Genomic DNA, 22,237 nt, shown 5'->3' with positions numbered 1-22,237 from the left:
GGAAGGGGAGGTGACTGCTTCTAGGTGTACCAGTTACCTAGGTAACAGATACTGGGTGGAAACTTAGCCAAGAGGTGGCTGCACAGGGCCTGCATGGCGCTGAGCAGACTTTATAGTAACAGGATGAGAAAGTGCGAGACTTCCTGTTATGTGTGTGTGACAGCTGGTGATAAGTGGAGGGCCCTGCACAGGAAATCCGCCCCGCTTCTGCAATGTGACCTGCCTGAAACTTGGGTGCTCCTTCAGTCTGAATGTTGATGGCAAGACAAAGGGGCTCCTGGGCCATGGGTGAGGTGGTAGAGAAGAATTTGGAAGGGCCTCTGGCACCTGCTATAGAAGAGAACTCCCAGAACAAGGGAGACTTGGAAATCTTAAATGGGGAGAAGGTGAAATTTGATGATACGGGACTTTCCTTAATTCTTCAGAATGGCCTGGAGACCCTCCGAGTGGAAAAAGCTCTGACAGATGTCATCTTGTGTGTGGACATTCAGGAATTCTCCTGCCACCGCGTGGTGCTCGCCGCAGCCAGCAACTATTTCAGGTCAGCATGGCTTGGACCAGAGTCAAATTGTGAGCAAGCAGCAAGGAAAATCTGTGTCGATATGAGAACTTAATCTAGTTCATTTGCTGGTATATTTATGGTTTATGCATATTTTATTAAGATTTATATGTCTACTTGAACTAGAAGAAAGGGAGCTAGCAAACAGATTTTAGGATTTAGGCCACATTACAAGAGAGATTAGCATTGTTTAAAAGTAGTGTTAGAATCTTACGGTCAAACTTCCATGTATATTACTTCTTCCCATGTCCTTGTTCCTAAGGATGGAAAATTACTTAAGTCATGGAAATATTTCCTCCCTTTCCTCCCTCTGACTAACGTATTGGGACAGTGATATTGTCATTGTTCAACAACAGAGGTAGAAGGAAAGGATATGGTCTCTCTCCTGCAGTTATCAAATGACTTGCTGGAAATTAGGAGCTTCTGTGTATGTGTGTGTGCAAAGGGTAGGTTATGAAGGAACTCCAGATGAAAAGGGTCCTTAGTAAGCAGGGTGTCAGTGACTCATGCCTGTAATCCTAGCTACCAGGGAGACTGAGATATGAGAATTACAGTTTGAAGCCAGACTGGGCAGGAAAGTCTGTGAAACTCTTATCTCCAATTAACTACCACAGAGCTGTGCTCAAATGATAGAGCATCAGCCTTAAGTGATAAAGCTAAGCAACAATACCATGGCCCTGAGTTTAAGCCCCAGTACTGGCATGTGTGCACATATGCATACGTCTCTTACTTAAAACAAACATATTCTTACAGTGGAAAGACCAGGAGACAGGGAGACCAGGAGAGGTGGTCTATTGTTCTTGGCCTTGCAACTTTAGGAGAGTCTCTTAGGTGCTCTGTGAGATAGAGACAATGATGATTGTCTCAGCATTGTTGTGATAATGAGACATGTGACTGAAAAGCATGCACAGTGGCCAGCATATGGTAGATCTCACTATATCTTTGTTGAAATTCTTCACTGGTTTTTGTTTGGTTCAGCTAAAAACACTTATTATATATGGTATTCATGACAAGTGAATCTCTAGGGTAGGAACCTGGCAGAATCAGGAATCCTGTGAATAAGACTGGAGTAGCAAGGCCTTCATTGATGCGGGGGAAGGGGGAGAGGAAGAGAAGAGAGAGAGGATGGGAAGGGAGGGGCAGTCTGAAAGGGCAATGTGGAAGATATCCAGGGAACTTGAACAAGAATACCCTTATAATTCTTCTTAGTGTTATTCTTTCTAATTCTCAGTTCTGGTTGAGGATAGTATCACAGAAAGTCTTGGTTTTGTTTTTGTTTTTGTAAGGTACTTAGGGGAACATGTCTTTGGAATACAAAAGCAGGGCCAGCTGATTGTTGAGGAGGGCTGAGTGGCTCCCCCTATGTTGACAGGACCAAGTGATCTCTGGTTGTGAGGAAAGTCATGTCTGCTGCATACCAAACAGACATTTTGTTTTGGTGCCAGCACTGGGTCTTGAACTCAGGGCCTCTTGCTTTTACTTGCCTTTTTCACTCAAGGCTGGTACTCTTCTGCTTAATCTACACTTCCACTTCTGGCTTTTTTTGGTGTGTGTGGGGGAGCTGGGTAATTGGAGATAAGAGTCTCATGGAAGAGTCTCATGGACTCTCCTGCCCTGGTTGGCTTTTAATCAAGTTCCTCAGATCTCAGATTCCTGAGTAGCTAGGATTATAGGTGTGAATCCCTGGTTTGTATTTTTTCAATGGCTGGTTGAAGGTGGCAGACATTCTCCTTTTACAGATGAACAAATGGAAGGTCAACATTATATGTCTGGTCATTGCTGGAGGGGATTCAGCACATTCTAGAAATCCTTGTTCTCACTGCAGTGCCAGCTGACAGTAAGTTTGGGGCTTCATGCCACAGGAAGTGCAGACATCGCCATACAAGTGGTTAAACACCTGGCTTACTACACCGGTATTTAATAAGCACTTGCTTCCACAATCAATCACAACCCATCTTAGGAATGAATGTAGGCAATATTAGCTTAGTGCCCTGGGTACTTGTTTTAGGTTTATTGTTTTTGTTTTGTATGACTGGAAAACTGTTGTCATAGTGATGTTAGTAGGTCGGCCTGCCTAGGGGACAGGATTGCTGGCTGTGTGCCCTTGACATGCCACTATTTTCTCTGGTTTCTTCTGGGTTCAGATCATCCAGCCTGGCCAATGTGGGACATGCAGAGAAAGTCTCTGCCAATCTTTGGAGGAGCTGCAGGTACACAAGGTTGAAGGTGTCTGCCTGTGGATGGAGACTTTTTCCCAAATTGCCTGATCATGAGGGAAATTCCTTCTATTTTACTCAGACTTCAGATTCATATCTAGGGACTGCCAGTACAGTTTTCCAATGATAAACAATACAGGAGATAGAATTCTAATTTCTGGGGCTATTAATAGTAATGCCATTTCTCTGTTGAGCACTTCTGAGAGCCAGACACACATATATCACACATCTGGCCCATGAGGTACACTGTCCAATAAATCCCTGTGAGGTGGTTAGTCCAATTTTAGAGATGAGAAACTAAAGTACAGGGTATCACAGACCGGTTCGTTAATTAGAGATAAGGTCTCTTGGATTTTTCTGCCTGGGCTTTTGGAACTACAATACTTCCAGATCTTAGCCTCCTAAGCAGCTAGGATTACATGTATGAGTCACCAATGTCTGACTTTGTTTCTAAGGTTTTGAAATGATGTGGGAGCCAATTTCCTCTTACATTCAGACTTAAGAAGGCTAAAGAGCTGACACGGTGGTTTGTGATTCTAATCCTAGAAGTTGAGTGGCTGATATAGAAGAATTGTGAATTTAAAGCTAGCCTGGGCGATATAATGAGGCTCTGCTACAAACAAACGAACAAGCAACCACTAAAACAACAAAGATGAAAAGCAAAAACCTGTTTTGGGAGGTTTCTAAATAATTCTCTGTGTTTTGGATGCAAAATTATATGGCTTTTTAATTTATTAAAAAGAGTGCTTGCCTTGCATGCATGAGGCCCTGGGTTCGATTCCTTACCACCATATAAGCAGAAAAAGCCGAAAGTGGCACTGTGGCTTAAGTGGTAGAGCACTAGCCTTGAGCTGAAGAACTGAGGGACAGCGCCCAGGCCCAGAGTTCAGGCCAAAAAAACCCAAAAATACTTTGCAGTAAGTGACTAACCAGTTTATTCAACCAGTTCTGTACTGACAAGCATTTGGTTAGGTTAGAGCACTTGCCTAGCATACACAAGGCCCTAGTTTCTATCCCTAGAACCAAAACCAAGCAAACACAAAAAAACAAAAAACAAAAAACCCACACAAATAGAAATAAAAATGTCTTCCTCCTTCTATTTGCTTAGTCCTTGGAGTGTCTTTTGCTTATACCTTCTCACAAAGGTCTTTTGTGTGGGCTAGAATGTCAGGCATCTACCAGTTCCATTCTCCCACAGAATTTGGTTCCGTGTTGCCCCCTTCCTCTTTGCCCTTCCTAACTTTTAAGGTGGCCATCAATTCCCGAGTCTTTCTGGTGATCTCTTGAGGGAACCAGTTCAAGATTTGTCTTCACAAGTTCTTGGATTCCATATGAATCTTCTCAATATTTGAATGTTCCCAGTTCGAAGGAGTAATTCTGTAGAGAAGTAGAATTCATCCAAGGCTCAGACTGATGTATGCTCTTTTGTGTCCATCTTAGACCTTACAGACTAATAGTAGTAGAGGCTCTATTATTATAAAACTACCTACTGTTTTCTTTTTTTTTCCCCCTTAGGGCTATATGTTTATTTATGGAAGGCACTGCACCTAAACCCTTATCTCACATTATCCTATTTAATCCTTATAAGACTTACCTTAATTGTCACCATTAGCTCCATTTCACAGACATGGGAGACAGGGTATTCAAATATGAAGAGACTTTTCCAAGGCCTCAAAACTGTGAGTGGCAAAGTATTTCTTTGGATGAAAACCCCTGAGTCTTACAAAGATGTGCTCCTCCAAAAGACCAGGGAAAATGCAGAGGAAGTCAATGGCAATGGCTATTTGTTACCCTGTTCAGATTCCGGTTAGGGAAATAATGAAACCAAGACCATATCACTTTTTATATAAGGGAGAGAATTTTTTTTTTTTGGCCATTAACTGTACCAGTGTCTCTGCCACAAACTATCCCAAAGCCGCAACCACATGCATAGAAAAGCCTTTTCTCAAATATATTTGTGGTGCCAGCGGTATGACAGGGTGAGTATGTGTGAGCCAAACAAGTACTATATTAGTAACTTCAGACAATGTATTTCCCTTCATGGGTCTATTTAAAAGTTTTGAGAGGAATGAGGAAGTTGGAGAAAAAAACCACTTAGTTGAAATTGAGGAAAATAAAGTTTAGAACACAGACAATAATATACAACTGGCCAGGCATGGTGTGTGAGGTTTTAATCCTAGTTCTACTAAAAATAGAGACAGGAGGGTCAAAGTCTGAAGCCAGCTCTGGGTAAAGCCTGGAAAATCTACCTAAATAGTAACTAAAGCCAAAAGTTTAGTATATATGCTAAGGTCGTAAGTTCAAACCTCTGTACCACAAAAAAAGACAAAAAAAGAATATACCCCCCCACACATACACACACACCCTATATAAATATATATGTATGTACATATATATGTATATATATATATATCTTTCTGTACACACACACACACACACACACACACACACACGCACACATATTTAAATGTCAAACAGCCAAATTGTCAAAGTACCCAATATTCTCATGGCAGAAAAAAGGAAACATAGATTTCATATTTATAATATATTTTCTATTTTCTTAATTCAACATACCAGTTTATAAGTACAATATATTTAATCAATATCACCCCTTTCATGATTCTCCTTCATTTTCCCTCATCACTATATTCAGTTGCTTCCAGCATGTTGGTTTTCTGGTTTTATTTACTTATTTATTACTGTTAAGGTGCTGTACAGAGGGGTTACAGTTTCATAAGTTCGGTAATGACTACGTATCCTTTTGGGCAGTGTCACCTCTTGCTTTGCTCTCTCCCGGTTGTTTCTTCCCTTCCCTGCCCACAAATTGTATGGTTAATTTTCAACATTGTGTCTACGGAGTACCATTCACTACTACATTTGTCCTTCAATGTCTGTGCCCCTCAAACCTCCCACCATGCTATTTTTTATAAATAATCTGGAAATCTTTGTATTAATTTTTTTTTGTAGTTTGGAATATGGGAAGGCTGACATTATTTGAATACTAACTGTATACCATCCACTTTGTTGGATTCTCCTTTGTTTGTTTACTTTGAGCTGTATTGGGGTTTGAACTCAGGGCCTCCTGCTCTTGCTTACCTTTTTTGCTAAAGGGTGGCATTCTACCACTTGAGCTACAACTCCGGTTCTGGCTTTTTGCTGGTTAATTGGAGCTAAGAGTCTTTCGGATTTTTCTGCCGGGGCTGGCTTTGAACCAGGATCCACAGATCTCCTGAAAAGCTAGGATTAGTAGCTTCTTTTGTTTTATTTAATCCTCAGAACAATCTCAACAGTTAGATATCACTGTATTACATTTTCTCATTTCATCCTTGCTTCAATAAGAAGAACAAATGCAGACCTCTCCACTGAGCTCAGACAAGGGGTTGTTAGGATGCTTTCTATGTTATACCATTAACTTCTTCCTCTATGCTCTACTGGGGGTTACATGTGCTGACCATGTGAGGGAAATGTAAATATTGTTGCCTCCATGTGCATGTACATTAATCTCAATTTGTGTGTGAGGGTTTAATGAACAGATCCCATATCAGCAATGATCCAATATGCTTTTAGGATATCCAATATGCTTTTTTTGACATCTTGGGTCAAAAGTTGAGTGATTAGTAAGGAAGCAAGTGAATGTGGGAGGTGAAGAGATGATATAGGACGTTACGGGGCTAGGACCAGAAGCTACTCAGTATAATAAAGGAATTTACAGTTCTGGGATTTGTGTTCAGTTGCTGCCCGCTTTTTGCTGTGTAAATGTGGGAGGAATTGCTTGTCTTCTTTGAAGTTCTGGTTCATATTTATAGCACAGGGAGGCCTAGGATTTGGGTTTTCTTGTCATAGTGTGTTAGCATCAGATGAAAATAAGAAAGTGGGTTCATTTATGAATCTATTTGCTTAAAAAAAAGGTTTGGTAATAGGTCAGATTTCTTAGTTGCAGAGTTCAGAAACTGACTCTGGTTTATTTGAGCAGAATGTATGCAAATGATAATAAGAAGCCGGAAAATCCCCCCCGAAATCCGGAAAACCCAAACTCAGAAACAGACAGAAATGACCAGGACCACAGTGAAAAGCTACTTTCCACAGTAAAAAGCTACCCCATACCCTTATGGGGACTCTGCGGGTGCTGCAGAATCTTGGAACCATATTCACACACCTGTGGCCACCCTCATGTTCTCATGTATTTTCTGCAAGTGGAAGTTGTTACTACTTCTGCTGCTTCCACCAAAATAGGTTCTCCTCTATGCCTGCTTTTCTGTATCACCAGCTCCAAGCCTGGGGTTGGACCATCTGTTTGGCCAAGGTTGAATTAATGCCTCACTTGCCTGGGTCAAGAGATGGGAGAGTGCGCATCAGGCCTTTGCATTGTGGGAAGCACTGTGTCTCATGCACAGGGAGAATTTGCTATATTTAGAGAGAGATTCAAAAACTGGGCAACCAAAAAAACGGCAAATATCTATTACATGTACCTATTATGGTCCAGGTTTGCATTAGGTACAGTATAGGTATTAAGATACCATGAGAGATGCCGTGACTCTGGCCACAAAGGTACCAGAGATATAGACCCTAAGATCCCAGCAAGCAAAAGGATAATTATTAGCATATTCAATTCCCCCCCCCCCTCCAAAACTGTGAGCAGCCCTGTGAGGAGTCTGTGACCTGGAAGGGTCATCAATATTGGAGCACTGAGATAGGGAGAAACTGTGAGTGACTGCCTTACTTGTCCCCATGCGATTGGCACTACGGCAATGACTGGCATTCAGCATATATCCTGTAAATGTCTGAAATGACACTGACCTTGACACTCTTCGTGTAGTGTAGGTTCAGTCACTGATTTCTTAGCACCTTGGTCTGGGCAGGAAGTTCTCATAGAGTTAGGAGACTATTGTGTACTTTAGAAAATGGAAGAGTGATGAGGTATGGTTATCACAGGAAAAACTGTAATGAACAATTAAAAATACAAAATGCTTTAGGATTTGTACTGAACAAGTCCACCTGGATTTGTTGGACTTGATCACCTGGACTCAGATAGGCTACACCTATACAGTGACTCTTCCAGTCTTTTTCTTCTTTTCTTTTTAGCCTTGGGAGTTGGAGGATTATGATCCAGGGCTTTGGCTGAAGGACACTAGATCATATCACCTCTCTTTGATATTTAAATCAAATATCCTCTGTCATCTCTACTCCTGGTATCTAGAGTATATGGGTCTTCTTTCAATCAAGGTAAAAAAGTTGAACTAGGCACAGATGGTTTATACATGTAATCCTAACTACTCAGGAGACTGAGATCTGAGGATCATAGTTTGAAGCAGGAAAGTCCATTAGACTCTTCAAGTAACTAGCAAAAAGACAGAAGTGGAACAGCAGCTCAATGGTTAGAGCACCAGCCTTGAGCGAAAAAATTAAGTGATAGCACCAATGCCTTGAGTTCAAACTCCAGTACTGGCATGCATGCACACACAGCACAGAAAGTCCATTTCTCTGTACTTTTGAATAATGTTCCATGCACTGTCCCAACTAAAACACCATAGAGAAATTCTTGTATCACTTATATCTTGAGTCACGAGCTCATCCCCACATCAAGCCCATGAACACATAGCTGTCCCTCCATGAAAATACTTTACAGTCGATTAGAGGTGATAGCCACACGTGGAACATCTGTATCTATGGTTAAACAGCCATCAAGCTCACCATCCCTTATGTTCCTCAGTGTTTCTGTATTAATCCACATTTTGTTTTTTGATTGTAAGAGACAGAAACTCAAATCAAATAGGCTGATAAAAACAAGAAGAAAGTATTTGGTTATATTAGGAAATAGAAAGGATGTAGCCCAGCCCACAGAGAAGAGGAATCAAGGGTAGGACTGCAATGAAGATCTGTCCTCTTCATCCCTTACCTGGCTGTTTCTCACACTGAACCTCACTTGGCTGTCTGTCACACTGGAATTCTTTGGTCACTTCTGTCATGTGGTTGGAAGGAATCTGAAGGACTTTCTCTATTTTTACCAAGAAAAGTCCTTGGGAAAGATGCTGGCTGGTCCAGGTTCATTAAACTACCCAGTCCTAAACCAATCTCTGTGTCAGGAAAGTGGAAGTGGACACAATAAGGAGCCTAACCTAGGTTATGAGTTTAGCCAAAGAGATGTGTGTGTGTGTGTATGTGTGTGTGTATGTGTTTGTGTATGTCCTCAGTTTTCAATGATATATTCCCTTCCTATTTCTTTTTTTTTTGAGCTGGTACCAGGGCTTGAACTTAAGGTTTCATGCTTTACTTGGCTTGCTTGCTCATGGCTGATACTTTACTACTTGAGCCATGATTCTAGCCTGGAGATTTGCTGTTTAATTACCAGTAGAGTCTCACAGACTTTTTTTGCCCAGGCTGGATTTAAACCATATTTAGATCTCAGCCTCCTGAGTAGCTAGGATTACAGGTATGGTGCTGGCTTCCTCCAACTTCAATCACTCAATTCTTATTTTCTTATTTAGTTGTTACTGTTTTGTATTTTATAATATCTCTGCTCCTTTTATTTTATTTGAACTAATTTTTATTGTTATTAGAAAGGTGATGTACAGAGGGGTTAGTTCCCTACAGCAGGTAATGAGTACATTTCTTTTTGAATAATGTCACCCCTTCCCTTGCTCTCTCCCAATTTTTCCCTCCCATCTCAACAGTGTTTGATGAGCACCGCTGCTGCCTTTGTGTGTCCATTTCTGTGTTCTCTCTTACCTTGCCCCCCCTCAAAGAGAGATAAATGCCATGACCTGAGATCTCCCTTAAAATCATCCTTTAGGTTGCGGGTAGGCACAGGCCCCTTCAGTCTAGGGCAGGAGTGGGGAACGTCCATCCCAGAGACCATATAAGGCCTGAGAAATCATCTGGTCAGACCTTGTGAAGGCAGCCCTAGGAGGCTAGCAATTCAATAAATCCAGGAGCTTGTCTCATAGTAACATCAATTTATGTTAAGTGAATCATAATATTAATATAAAATTTGAAGGACAAGCAAGGAACACTCATTATAGATTAGACAAGACACATACCGTTCATGATGGGACATATATGTTTGCTCCTCATTGGCTGCCCACTGCCTGTATTGCACTGTTCGGAGGGCAGCCAGGCAGGCTGGGAATGCACACATTGTGCAAGTGTTAACACGTGGTGGCAAAGCTACTGAGATGATGATGAGAGATGTGAGGAGGTGATTCATCATGGTGTTGGTGATCTTGTCTCTGATGATTGACGGTGATATTGTTGACTTCTTTATCAATAGACATGGTAATTCCAGTCTAACATTTATGTACACATCCACAATCAACAATCCTCACAGAGAGCTGGGAAGGTGGCTCAGTGGTAGAGTGCTTGCCTTGCATGGCTGAGGCCCTGGGTTCGATTCCTCAGCACCACATAAGCAAAAAGAAAAAAGCCGGAAGTGGCGCTGTGGCTCAAGTGGTAGAGCGCTAGCCTTGAGCTGAAGAGCTGAGGGACAGTGCCCAGGCCCAGAGTTCAGGCCCCATGACCGGACACAAAAAAAAAAAACAAAAACAATTCTCACAGAAAACAAGCCTTTGATGAAAATTGAGGGAAATAAATACACAGAAAAAACCTCAAAGAGTCAATGATACCAAGTTGGATATTTTCCAAATCGAAGATGCAGGATTAGAACAGTAACCGAAGCAAATAATTGTGTGGCCGGTGACACACTTTGGATAGTTATTAAAACTTAAGTGATGTGATGTCTTGTAAATGGTGACTATCAGGAACAGGAAAGCTAACTCAAGAGAAATGGACAATTTTTTGTGTTGTTGTTGTTAGTCATGAGGCTTGAACTCAGGGCTTGAACTAGCTCTGAGCTTTTTTTGCTCAATGCTAGTTCCCTACTACATTAAGCCACAGCTCCACTTCTAGTTTTCTGGTGGTTAATAGGAGATAAGAATTTCACGGACTTTCCTGCCTGGCCTGGCTTCAAAGTACAACCCTTGGATCTCAGTCTCCTAAGTAGCTAGGATAAAAGGTGTGAGCCATAAGTGCCCAGTGATTTGTTGTTGTTGTTGTTGTTGTTGAAGTCAAAGTGAAACCTATGTTCTTGATTTGTGGTAACAAGTTAACAGTAATGAAGAAAGCTAATCTGGAGCATTACTATAGCTCAAAACATGTTAAATTCAATTAATTGGGAAGCCACCTGTGTGCGGAGTTTGGAATCACAAGAAGCTGCTTTCACCTGGCCTAGTTGTGACAAAAATAGCATTACCAGATACGTTCTGCAGTGAGTGAGCTAAACACAAAAAAGCTAAGGCCTCATGTAGAGGCAGAGTTTGTGAGAGTGCCTGATGGCTGTTGTGGAGGTAGTAGCACTGAAGTAAAATTGTGTCAGAGTGTCATTATGTCCCAGAGAACAATAATCACAGCTGAGACAGATTATTATTACTTAGCACGAACTACTGAAAATACCTTGAGAGATTCTTCAGAGTATTTCCAATTTGCTCTCGGACTTGGGGAAATAGACATAACAAACACTGCTCAGCTGGTCATTTTTGTTCATGGTCTAACTGCAGTTCACATGCAGGAGGAACTGCTGACACTGGATGCCCTACATGACACTTCAAGAGGTGGGGACTTGTTTGACAAGACTGTTTTTTTTTTTTTTTTGCCAGTACTGGGGCTTGAACTCAGGACCTGGGCACTGATCCTGTTTCTTTTTGCTCAAGGATAGCACTCTACTACTCTACCACTTCTGTATTTTTCTGTTTATGTGCTACTGAGGGACAGAGCCAGGGATTCTTGTATACTAAACACTCTACCACTAAGCCACATTCCCAGCCCCAAAAGACTTTTTTAAAAAAATTATTTTAGTGTAAAGGTGATGTACAGAGGGGTTACAGTTATATATGTAAGGTAATGAGTATATTTCTTGTTAACCCCTCCCTCATTTTTCTCCCATTTTCCTTGCCCCTGATTCCCCTCCTCCAGTTGTAAAGTTCATTTACAACATAGTGTTTTGTGAGTATCTCTGTTACATTGGTTCACCCTTTGTCCTTTGCCTCACCATTTTGTTACTTTCCTTCTCTTCCCTAAATCAGATAAACATATTTTCAAGACACAGGGTTCCAAAATCAAAAACAGTGACAACGGGGGATAAACTAAAGGGGAAAAAAGTGAAAGAAAAAAGAAACAACTTCACACAATACATTAACAACAACAACAAAAACCTTGTTTCCATATCTTGGAGTTCATTTCAATTAGCATCATATTATATGGTCCTATGTACATAGCTATTGAGCTATTGTGATCCTCTGCTAGGACTATCCTAGACATATACTAATTATTACAAATTAGGGAAACTGTGGAGCCTATATTTCTTTGGGCTTGGCTTATTTCACTTAATATGGTTTTTTTTCAAGACTTTCCATTTCCTTATGAATGGGGCAATGGCATTCTGTCTGATGGAAGTATAGAATTCCTTTCTCTCTCTCTCTCTCTCTCTCTCTCTCTCTCTCTCTCACACACACACACACACACACACACACATTTTCTTGATCCATTCATCTACTGAAGGGCATCTGAATTGGTTCCATATCTTATCTATGGTAAATAATGCTGCAATAGTTGTGCTGGTAAAAGACTGGTTTTATCAATGAAAAAACTTGGGCTAATGTTTGAGAAGTTAAGTGGCCTTACTATAGACGGAGCACCAGCTCCAGTTGGCTCACAAAAAGAGTTAATTGCATTTGTCAAGAAAGAACTGAATCATCTCATTCTTGATCCAACTGATTTGATTATATGTTACTGCATCCTATACCAAGAAAGTCTCTGTGCAGAGTTGTTACCGCTTAATGTGTCATAGTAGTGTAGTGCAGAAACTTTGTCAAAAGCAGAGGGTTTAACATCCCCCAGTTTAAGGAATTTCTGAATAATCTAGACTCTGAGTATAGTGATCTTGTTTGTCACTGTGAAGTGTGGCAGCTGAATCTCAGGAACATGCTCATAAGGTTGTACAAACTGCAGGATGAAATCACATCAGGGCGAAGTTAGTTAAATGTTTGACAAGCATAGTAGGCGTGTGTGTCTGTGCGCGCATGCACACACACACTCCCATTCCAGTCCTGGGGCTTGAACTTAGGACTTGAACGCTGACCCTGACTTTTTCTGCTCAAGGCTGCACTCTACTACAGCTCCATTTAGGACTTTTTGAGTAGTTAATTGGAGATAAGAGTCTCATGAACTTTCCTGCCTGGGCTGGCTTTGAATCATGAGCCTCAAATCTCAGCCTCCTGAGTAGCTAGGATTACAGGTATGAGCCACTGGTACCCAGCTTTAAATTTTAAATTGATGACTTTATGTGGTCTGCAAACAATGTTGTGAATATCCAGACAGTTTTCACAGAGCAAACGTTCTCTATCCCTAGTCTAGGGAGAACCTTGGTTAAAAAGCAGATGAGGATCAGAAGGAAGGTGGTGGGTTGGGAGGCAATTTCAAGCCACATTCAGCGTTCTCTATGAAGGAGAAAGTCCTCAGGCAGTCCCACCACAGAGCCCACTGTTTAGTGAGAAAGAACAAAAGCTTGGCGAGTCCCTGACTACTACAGCAACACCAGCCTTGAGCTCTGAGATGGGAAATATCCAGAAGGGAATGTGACTTTACCAAGCTTTTACCTACCCAGGTAAAGCTCAGAAACAAGAATTTCAAAGCAACTGAAGCTGTGAACTTCCAATTTTCATATATTTCGAAGAAGATACACATTACCTTTATTATTCAAAACTGTTTGTCTTTCATTTTTATCTTTTCTTTATTTGTGCCAGTCCTAAGGCTTGAACTCAGGGAGGGCCTGGGCACTGTCTCTGAGCTTTTTTTGCTCTAGGTTAGCACTCTATTACTTGAGTTACACCTCTACGTCCTACATTTTGCTGGTTAATTGGAGATAAGAGTCTCACAGACTTTCCTACCTGGCTTGCTTGAACCACAATCCTCAGATCTCAGCCTCTGGTAGCTAAGATTATAGGCTTGAGCCACCACACCTACCAAAACACTTTTTATTGTGTATAGTTAGCCAGTCCTGAGGCTTAGATTCAGGGCCTGAGCTTTTCTCTTCAAGGCTAGTGCTCTACCACTTGAGCCACAGTTCCAGTTCCTTGTTCCTTTTATATCTAGGCCAGTACTGACTCTAAAAGTGCCTCATTTTGAATTTTAAAAAATTCTCTGTCTGAGAGGACCAATTAGAAATAGGGGCCTCTGTCTCTTGAGACTCACAGTTTACCTTAGGGAACAAGGCCTAGTGAGTATCATCAGGGCTGGGCTGGAGCCCAAGTCAGGCACTTCCCTGGCACACTTGTGTTAGCCCCACCTTCTGAAGTTCCTCCTTCCACTGTGTTTCCACTATTTGTCCTCTGGCTGTGAGATGTGTAAGGCCCAGGAACAGGCCTGCAGCCCAGCATGCTGTGTGGTGTCTGGCAGAGGAAGCAGTCTGGAACTCTCATATGATCACGGTTGCCTTGTCACAGTGGGGAGTCACATCTGTGACTGGAGGAACCCCTATATTTGAATACTTTGGAGTAAAGATCAGAACTAGGGCCAGTTTATAAAAGTTTCTTAGTAGCTGGAATCAGGAAATGATGAGAAAAGGCTTTAAGCAGAGGTGGATCTTTGTAATGGTGGTCGTAAGAAGCCAGCATGAGGTCCTGGACAGTTGGGATAGAAATTGTTCAGAAAAAAGAGGGGATGTGCAAACGCCAAGCCAAGAGCCTGTTCAGGAGATGGCAGCACAAATGGTGATCTACTCCTGGCCCAGTGGGGAAGTGAGAATCTAAGTCGATCTCGTAAGAAGGGTGGGAGGGAAGTGGTGAGTGGCTAGCAGAGGCCGGCTTCATCTCCAGCAGGGAAGTGGGAAATGTACAAAATCAAAAACAAATTAAAGCCAAGCATTGGTGGCTTAGGCCTGTCATACTAGCTACTCTGGAGGCTGAGATCTGAGGATGGCAGTTCAAAGACAAACTGGATAGGAAAGTCTGTGAGACTCTTGTTTCCAATTAACCAGCAAAACACCGGAAATGGAAGTATGGCTCAAGTGGTAGAGTATGAGCCTTAAGTGCAAAAGCTAAGGGACAGAGCCCAGCACCTAAGTTCAAGCCTCAGTACTGGCACACAACACCAAAACAACAAAAAAGCAGCAAATGAAAGCAAAGAATTACCACCATGTCCTGTAATATAAAATATCAGCTAGCAGGCCTTAAGATACACATCAGTGAACCTGGAGTTCCAATTCATACAAGTCTATGCAAAGTTATTCCATATCTTATTGTCATTTATTCTCATCATAGTTAGAGCAGAAATGTGAGTTTGGAATGTAGGTTGGTATAGGAAAAGCTTGTTGGCTTACTTGAAGTATAGGATGACATGACACTATGTGTAGCTTCCTTTCCATCCATCCATCCATCCATCCATCCATCCATCCATCCATTCATCCATCCATCCATCTATCTATCCAGTTAAAAATGTCACTGTAGTCTAGTAAATAAAAATTGAGAGAGAAATAAAATCTCAGATGTTTACAAATCTGATAGAAAGGACTCCTTAAACAAAACCTAATAAAGCTTATCCAAAGAGGCCTATCTGGAGCCCAAAAGTGTTGATGTACACAAAGGTACAGATTATACACTGCTAGTCACTGGGTGTGGCTACATCGTGCAATGAGGAAGGAGGTGCATAGGCCACATTGCTAAGGGACCTGTTTGACAAACACTTAAGATTCTCTTTCTCTATTTTATTTTTCATTTTGGTAAGTATTATTTTGTATGATCAGATACAGATAGGCATTGCCTTTGTATTCCTCTTCTAAGAGTATCCTCCTTTGGTCTCACTGTGTGTGAATGCCCAAAGTCCTGTATAATTTATCACGCCTCGGTGTATTTTAGATCTAGTTTCCACATATGAGAGAAAACATGCATCATTTGTCTCACTGAGCTTGTCTTTCCTCACTTAACATGATTTGTTCTAGATGAGTAGGTCAACAATGTGGTACTTATACACAATGGAATTTTATGCACCCATTAGAAAGAATATTCTGTTATTTTCTCTTTGAGTTTGGCTTACCTCACTTAACATGAGGTGCATCCATTTCCCTGAAATTTCTCTATTTTTAACATTTTTTTGGGGGGGACTTGAAGTTAGGACCTCACAATTTTGTTTGGCTTTTTCTTAGTTTTTCTCTCAAGGCTGGTACTCTACCACTGGAGCTCCACTTCCACTTCCAGCTTTCTGCTGGTTAATTGAAGATAAGAGTCTCATGGACTTTCCTGTTGGGGCTGGCTTTGAGTTGTGATCCCCCAATCTCAGCCTCCTGGGTAGTAGGGTTACAGACATGAGCCACCAGCACCTGGCAGAGACTCTGATCTCCAATCAACCAGCAAAAAGCTGGAAGTGGAGCTGTGGCTCAAGTGGTAGAGTACCAGCTTTGAACAAAAAAGCCTGGTCCCACAGACTCCACCAAAGGGAGGCTCACAGCAGCATAGCCTTGGCAGCTCCAGAAAGAGACACTGAGCAAAGAAGTTGCCCAGCTGCAGGAGGAAGGAACAGGCGGCATCAAGGTGAGCCCTGCATGACATCACTTCTGAAGGCACATGAAGGTGGCTCTGCAGACAGCTGATTTACGGTGGAGGACCATAGCTAGTAAATCTGTCACCTGACCATAGTTGAATGTCTGGTTCCAGGATGGGATTTATTAACTTTAAAGCCAAGGATTTCATCATCCCCCACCCCCACCTGCCTTTCATACTGTCTTGGTCTTCAGAGGACAGGTATGCTGGTCAAAGGAAGAGAGGGAGACTGGAGGTAGGAGGATGGATTATCACTGGTTAAAGCAAGAAAGACCAAGGGTGAAGATCTCATTGACTAATTTTCAAGAAGTTAGCAAATCAAGGAGTTCTCTTTTCTCCTCTCACTCTCCCTTCCTCCTTTCTTCCTTCCTCTCTCCTCCCCAAGCCACAAGCAGCCATCAGATTTGTGGGCCCCAACTGGTTTTGAATCACAATTTGCTGATCTCAGCCTCCTGAATAGTTTCACTTATAGGCATAATCCATCAGCAGGCAAGGAGATTTCACTTTAATAAGTCCATTTATGCATATAATGCTGGTTGCTCATAATTACTCATCTACCTTTCTCCTTACTTCACCATCTAGTTTTTATGTATTTGATAAATGAACTTGCTCACACATTCCCTGAGAAGAGAGTAAAAGTTCAAATGTCAAAGAAGCATGCTTAATTCATGTGAGCCTTGCCTGTGGTAGAAAATATCAGCCTATCTCTCTTACTTATGAATACAATAAACTAATCTTTAACAATAAAGTAAAAATATCTAGCAAAAATCTGTTACGAATGAGAAATAATTGGGGCTGGGGTATGGCTCAGTGGTAGAGCACCAACCACAAGCAAGGCCCTGAGTTCAAGCCTGGGTATTAGTGGGTGAGGAGAAGAGAGAGGACAAAGAAGAGAGAGAAGAGAAGAAGAAGAAGAAGAAGAAGAAGAAGAAGAAGAAGAAGAAGAAGAAGAAGAAGAAGAGGAAGAAGAAGAAGAAGAAGAAGAAGAAGAAGAGGAAGAAGAAGAGGAAGAGGAAGAGGAAGAGGAAGAGGAAGAGGAAGAGGAAGAGGAAGAGGAAGAGGAAGAAGAAGAGGAAGAAGAAGAAGAAGAAGAAGAAGAAGAAGAGGAAGAAGAAGAGGAAGAAGAAGAGGAAGAAGAAGAAGAGGAAGAAGAAGAGGAAGAAGAAGAGGAAGAGGAAGAGGAAGAGGAAGAGGAAGAGGAAGAGGAAGAGGAAGAGGAAGAGGAAGAAGAAGAGGAAGAAGAAGAAGAAGAAGAAGAAGAAGAAGAGGAAGAAGAAGAGGAAGAAGAAGAGGAAGAAGAAGAGGAAGAAGAGGAAGAAGAGGAAGAGGAAGAAGAGGAAGAAGAGGAAGAAGAGGAAGAAGAGGAAGAAGAAGAAGAAGAAGAAGAAGAAGAAGAAGAAGAAGAAGAAGAAGAAGAAGAAGAAGAAGAAGAAGAAGAAGGGGAAGAAGAGGAAGAAGAGGAAGAAGAGGAGGAAGAAGAAGAAGAAGAAGAAGAAGAAGAAGAGAGAGAGAGAGTGTGCTTAGAGCTCATGGTGATTATGGAACATGTCTAGTTTTGATTTGAGGACAATGCTGATATTCAAATCTTGATCCTTCTGATGTTAAACCCAACACCCTTCCCATCTTGTTCCATTGCTTCCAAGATAGAAGCTAAATATCTAAAGTCTAGTCCTGGGGAAGAAGAATGGAAAGCATAGGCTAGAGGTGAGAGGGAGCAATGACTTTAGGAGTTCAGTCTTGGGATGGGGCAATTCAAGGCTCCCAACTACAATGGAAATCCTTGGACAAGTGTCAAGCCTCTAGGGTAAGAAGCAGCTGCATGAGCCACTTAGTCTGCTGGGAGGGATCTGAGAGTCCTGGATGGCCAGACTGGGGTGGGGTGGGGCCAGGCTCCAGGCCAGAGGAGAGCTGGTATAAGGACTAAGAACAGACTCAGAACCCTGAGAGGTTCTGGGTATTGAGAAAGAAAGAACAGTTGAGGTTTAGAAATCCTATGGTTTCCCCAGAAGGATCCCCAGAACGTTGATCCAGGGACTGGTCTTGGGACCACAGTAGGCCTTGGTGGAGGAGAAAAGTTCTGTTCAGTAAGTTCTTGATAAATGTCTACTATTTGTTACGTGCTGCAGAAACAGACAGTGATCATCCATGGTCCTGACTGGGACCTCACCGTTCCAGGAGGGCAGGCTTGTCTAAAAGGGTCTCAAACCCAACATTCTAACAGAGGTCCCATTCACATGTCTCTTCCAGGGCCATGTTCTGCAATGAGTTAAAGGAAAAGTATGAGGAGAGGATCATTATTAAAGGGGTTGATGCTGAAACCATGCACATTCTCCTGGACTACACATATACCAGCAAGGCGCTGATCACGAAGCAGAATGTCCAGCGGGTTCTGGAAGCTGCCAACCTCTTTCAGGTGTGTGAATAAACTCTGTGCTCATCTCTGAAACAGGTGAAAGCATCAAATTCTCAGACATCTGACTAGCTAACTCCCAGGACCCCCACCCCCACCCCACAGCTGGTCTTATGTTTACTTGAAGATTAGAAAATGCCCATGTGAACATTTTTTGAGAGACAGCATTGAGATGAAGTCAGGGAAATGGGTGCTTGGCACCTACACTTGGTTCTTGGCTCCAACTCAATGACTTCAACTTGTAGCAGCCCAGCTGGAGCTAGTGACCACAGTTAATTCTTCCCATCCATAATCTCTAACTTGTAACACAACCTGAGATGATTGCTTTCTCCTATTCTGGGCAGGGAACCTAAGTCTGCACCAAGGATAACTAACAAGCTGTGATATGAACCATGGGTCCAAACGATTGTGGTGGGTGAGAAAGAAGAACATTGAGAACTTATGTGAATCATCAAAGATGAGGGAGGAGACACTCAGAATTAACCTTTCAGAATGAAATAAATTTTGTGGAAAGCAAATTTCTGCTGTTTATACTCCATGTAGTCTGTGATATGTTATGATAGTAGCCCAGACTAGGCACCGTGTCTTCTCTTCCTTCTCGTATTCTTGTTCTTCTTAGTGGTTGTCTACTTTTAATAGATCACAGGAGGATCTAAGAGATGAATTTTTGGAGATTTAAATGCCTAAACATGCTTTTGTTCTACCTTCTATGCTTGATTAATAGTCTGAATATAAAATAAAAGGTTGTGAATAATTACAGTATTGTCTATCACATATTTTATAAGTACTGGCTCCTGTTTGACACATAGTTTTTAATCTATTTATTTCCTCTATTGTATTATAATCATTTTTGCACAGAAATACATAAATTTCTGCAACAGCAGTAAGTTGCTTGTTGTTCCTTGTACTGAATACAATAAATTCTTTCAATTTGAAGACTCATGTCTTTCGATTCTGGAAGTTTTCTTGTATTATCTCTGATATCTTCTTTCCTACCTACTCTTTTGTGTTCCTTGTTCCCTTCGCTGTGTCCTATTTTCCTTAATTAATCTTTTTCATTAACCAGCTTTAACTGTACAAGGTAATAGGCTTCATTATGACACTTACAGTTTCTCCTATCTTTTTCCCCTTCCACATCTCAACTAGTCCTTCTCTCAGTGTCATGTCCTTTCTACCTCAATATGTCACATATGGAAGAAGACACATAGTATTTGTTTTTCAGGTATGCTTTATTTTACTTAACATAATGGTCACTAGGCTTACCCATTTTCCTGAAAACAGCACAATTTCATTCTTTATAGATGAGCAAAGCTTCATTTATATATATATGTATCTATGTATCTATGTATCTATGTATCTATCTATCTATCTATCTACATAAATATATTCACCCATTGATAGACACCTAGGCTATATCTATAACTTGGCTATGCAGCAATACACATGGATTACCAGAATGTCATCATATGTTGACTTTGATTTTTTTTAGTATATACCCAGGAGTGATACAGTGCAGCAGGATTACATGGAAGTTCTATTTTTAATTTAATTTAATTTTTGTGGAACTGGGGGTTGAACTCTGGGCCTTAGGCTTACTAGGCTGACACTCTCACTTGAGCTGTATTCCGATACTCTTAGTTCTTTTTGTTTCTAGTTGTTGTTGTTGTTTTTCTATAGTCTTCTATTTATTCCTTGGCTAGCCCAGACTAACATCTTTCTATTTACACTTTTCACATAGCTAGGATTACACCACCACATGAGCTCTTGTGGTTGAGATGGGAAAAGTCTCATTAATTTTTTTTTTCTAGGCTGATCTCAAGCCTTGAACCTCCGGATCTATGCCTCCCAAGTAGCTGGAATTACAAGTATAAACCAGCATTTCTAATTTTTTTTTGAGGAACCACCATACTGATTTCCATAGTACCTGCACTAATTTGCCTGAAATCTATATATTAACTGTACAATATCCTCTTCTCTCAGTCCTCACTAAATTTTTGTTTTCTTGATGATAGCCATTCTGACAATGGTGAAATAGAGACTCAATGATCCTGCTCCATTTATTTATTCTCTCTTCTGAAGTTATCATTAGTGAGATGTTTGAGCTCCTGGACTTATTTTTACTTTTTTTAACCTTCTCTGCCCTATTGACAGTCTTTAGCCTTTTTGTTCTATTCGTGTGTGTGTGTGTGTGTGTGTGTGTGTGTGTGTGTGAGTACAAGGACTTGAACTCAGGGAGTTAAGGTCTTTCTTAGCTTTTTTCATTCAAGGTTGGTACTCTATCACTTTAACCACAGCTCTACTTATGGCTTTTTGGTGGTTAGCTAGGGATAAGAGTCTCTTATATTTTTCCTGACTGGGCTGGCTTTTCAAACTTTGATCCTCAGATCTTAGCCTCCTGAGTAGCTAGGATTCAAGGTGAGGATTCAGCCTCCAGCTGGTAATCACCTTTGTCATTGTCACTGTCAACCTTCAACGTGTGTATATATCATTCTCATTGATGGCCCTTTGTCTTAAAGCACAATTGTTGGCATGCTATATATTCTATTCTGTATCCTGCCTTTTTGTTTGTTTCATGGAGTATTTTGATGATTTTTACAGGTTATATATGTAGATGTGTTTCTTTACCCTATGGCCACATAGTATTGTTGGAGTTTCCTGAGATGTGACGTTATCTAGATATTTAAATGTTCTCATAAAGGCCGAAGAGAGAAGAGTAGAAAGAACATGATATATAGATCTGGATTTCAACCTGGGGTCAGTTGTTCGTTTGTTTTGTGGCTGAGGATAAGTTATGTAAGTTTTCTGAGCTTCAGTCTTCTCATTTGTAAAATTAGAATAATAATACATCTTACTATTTGGGGGAGTTATTATTTAATTTTTTATGATCTTTAACTAGTTGTACAAAAGAGTTTCACATCCTCCTGTCAGTTTAGGATTACAAAGTCTCTTGATCAATGTCACACCTTCCTTCATTCTCTCTCATCTCTCCCAACACCACTCCTCCTCTCAAGTTACCTGGTTCTATTTCACATACATTGAATATTATGACTGTATTCACCCACTCTTCCTCTCAAAGTGAGTTATTTTGAAGATTAAATGAGATGATATTTGTAAAGGATCTGACACATAATAAATGTCATGAAATATTTTTTCCATCATGTATGTTATTTATACATGACTCTGGATAGTTTTTATTTTGAATAAATTGGGCTAACATGATCTATGAGAGCATTCCCTAAATCTGTAATCCTCTCAGATTAGGGTTATAAAGATGGGTGCTAGTGGCTCACATTGGTAATCCTACCTCCTCAGGAGGCTAAGATCTGAAGACTGAGGTTCAAAGTCAGCCTTTACAGACAAATCTGTGAAATTCAGGTCCAATTAACTAGCAAAAAGCCAGAAGTGGAGGTGTGGCTCAAGTGGTAGAGTGCCAGCTTTGAATGAAAAAAAAAACAAACAAGAACATGAA

At 41.1% G+C, this 22,237-nt stretch overlaps 1 protein-coding gene across 1 annotated transcript in view; it reads left to right on the top strand.

Annotated features, from left to right (window-relative positions):
• Positions 1–208: 208 nt before the first annotated feature.
• Positions 209–22,237, top strand: part of Klhl6 (kelch like family member 6) — a 48,358-nt gene continuing 26,329 nt past the window's right edge. The window contains exons 1-2 of the mRNA XM_042699642.1: positions 209–541; positions 18,606–18,771. Of these exons, the coding sequence (XP_042555576.1) occupies positions 252–541; positions 18,606–18,771 (456 nt within the window). The 5' untranslated portion in view covers positions 209–251. The remainder of the gene's footprint in view (positions 542–18,605; positions 18,772–22,237) is intronic.

This window comes from Dipodomys spectabilis, unplaced genomic scaffold (assembly GCF_019054845.1).
Source record: "Dipodomys spectabilis isolate Male_0828 unplaced genomic scaffold, ASM1905484v1 ptg000260l, whole genome shotgun sequence".
Taxonomy (NCBI): domain Eukaryota; kingdom Metazoa; phylum Chordata; class Mammalia; order Rodentia; family Heteromyidae; genus Dipodomys; species Dipodomys spectabilis.
The sequence above is the reverse complement of the archived record's forward strand: the minus strand, read 5'-3'. Positions and strand labels throughout refer to the sequence as shown.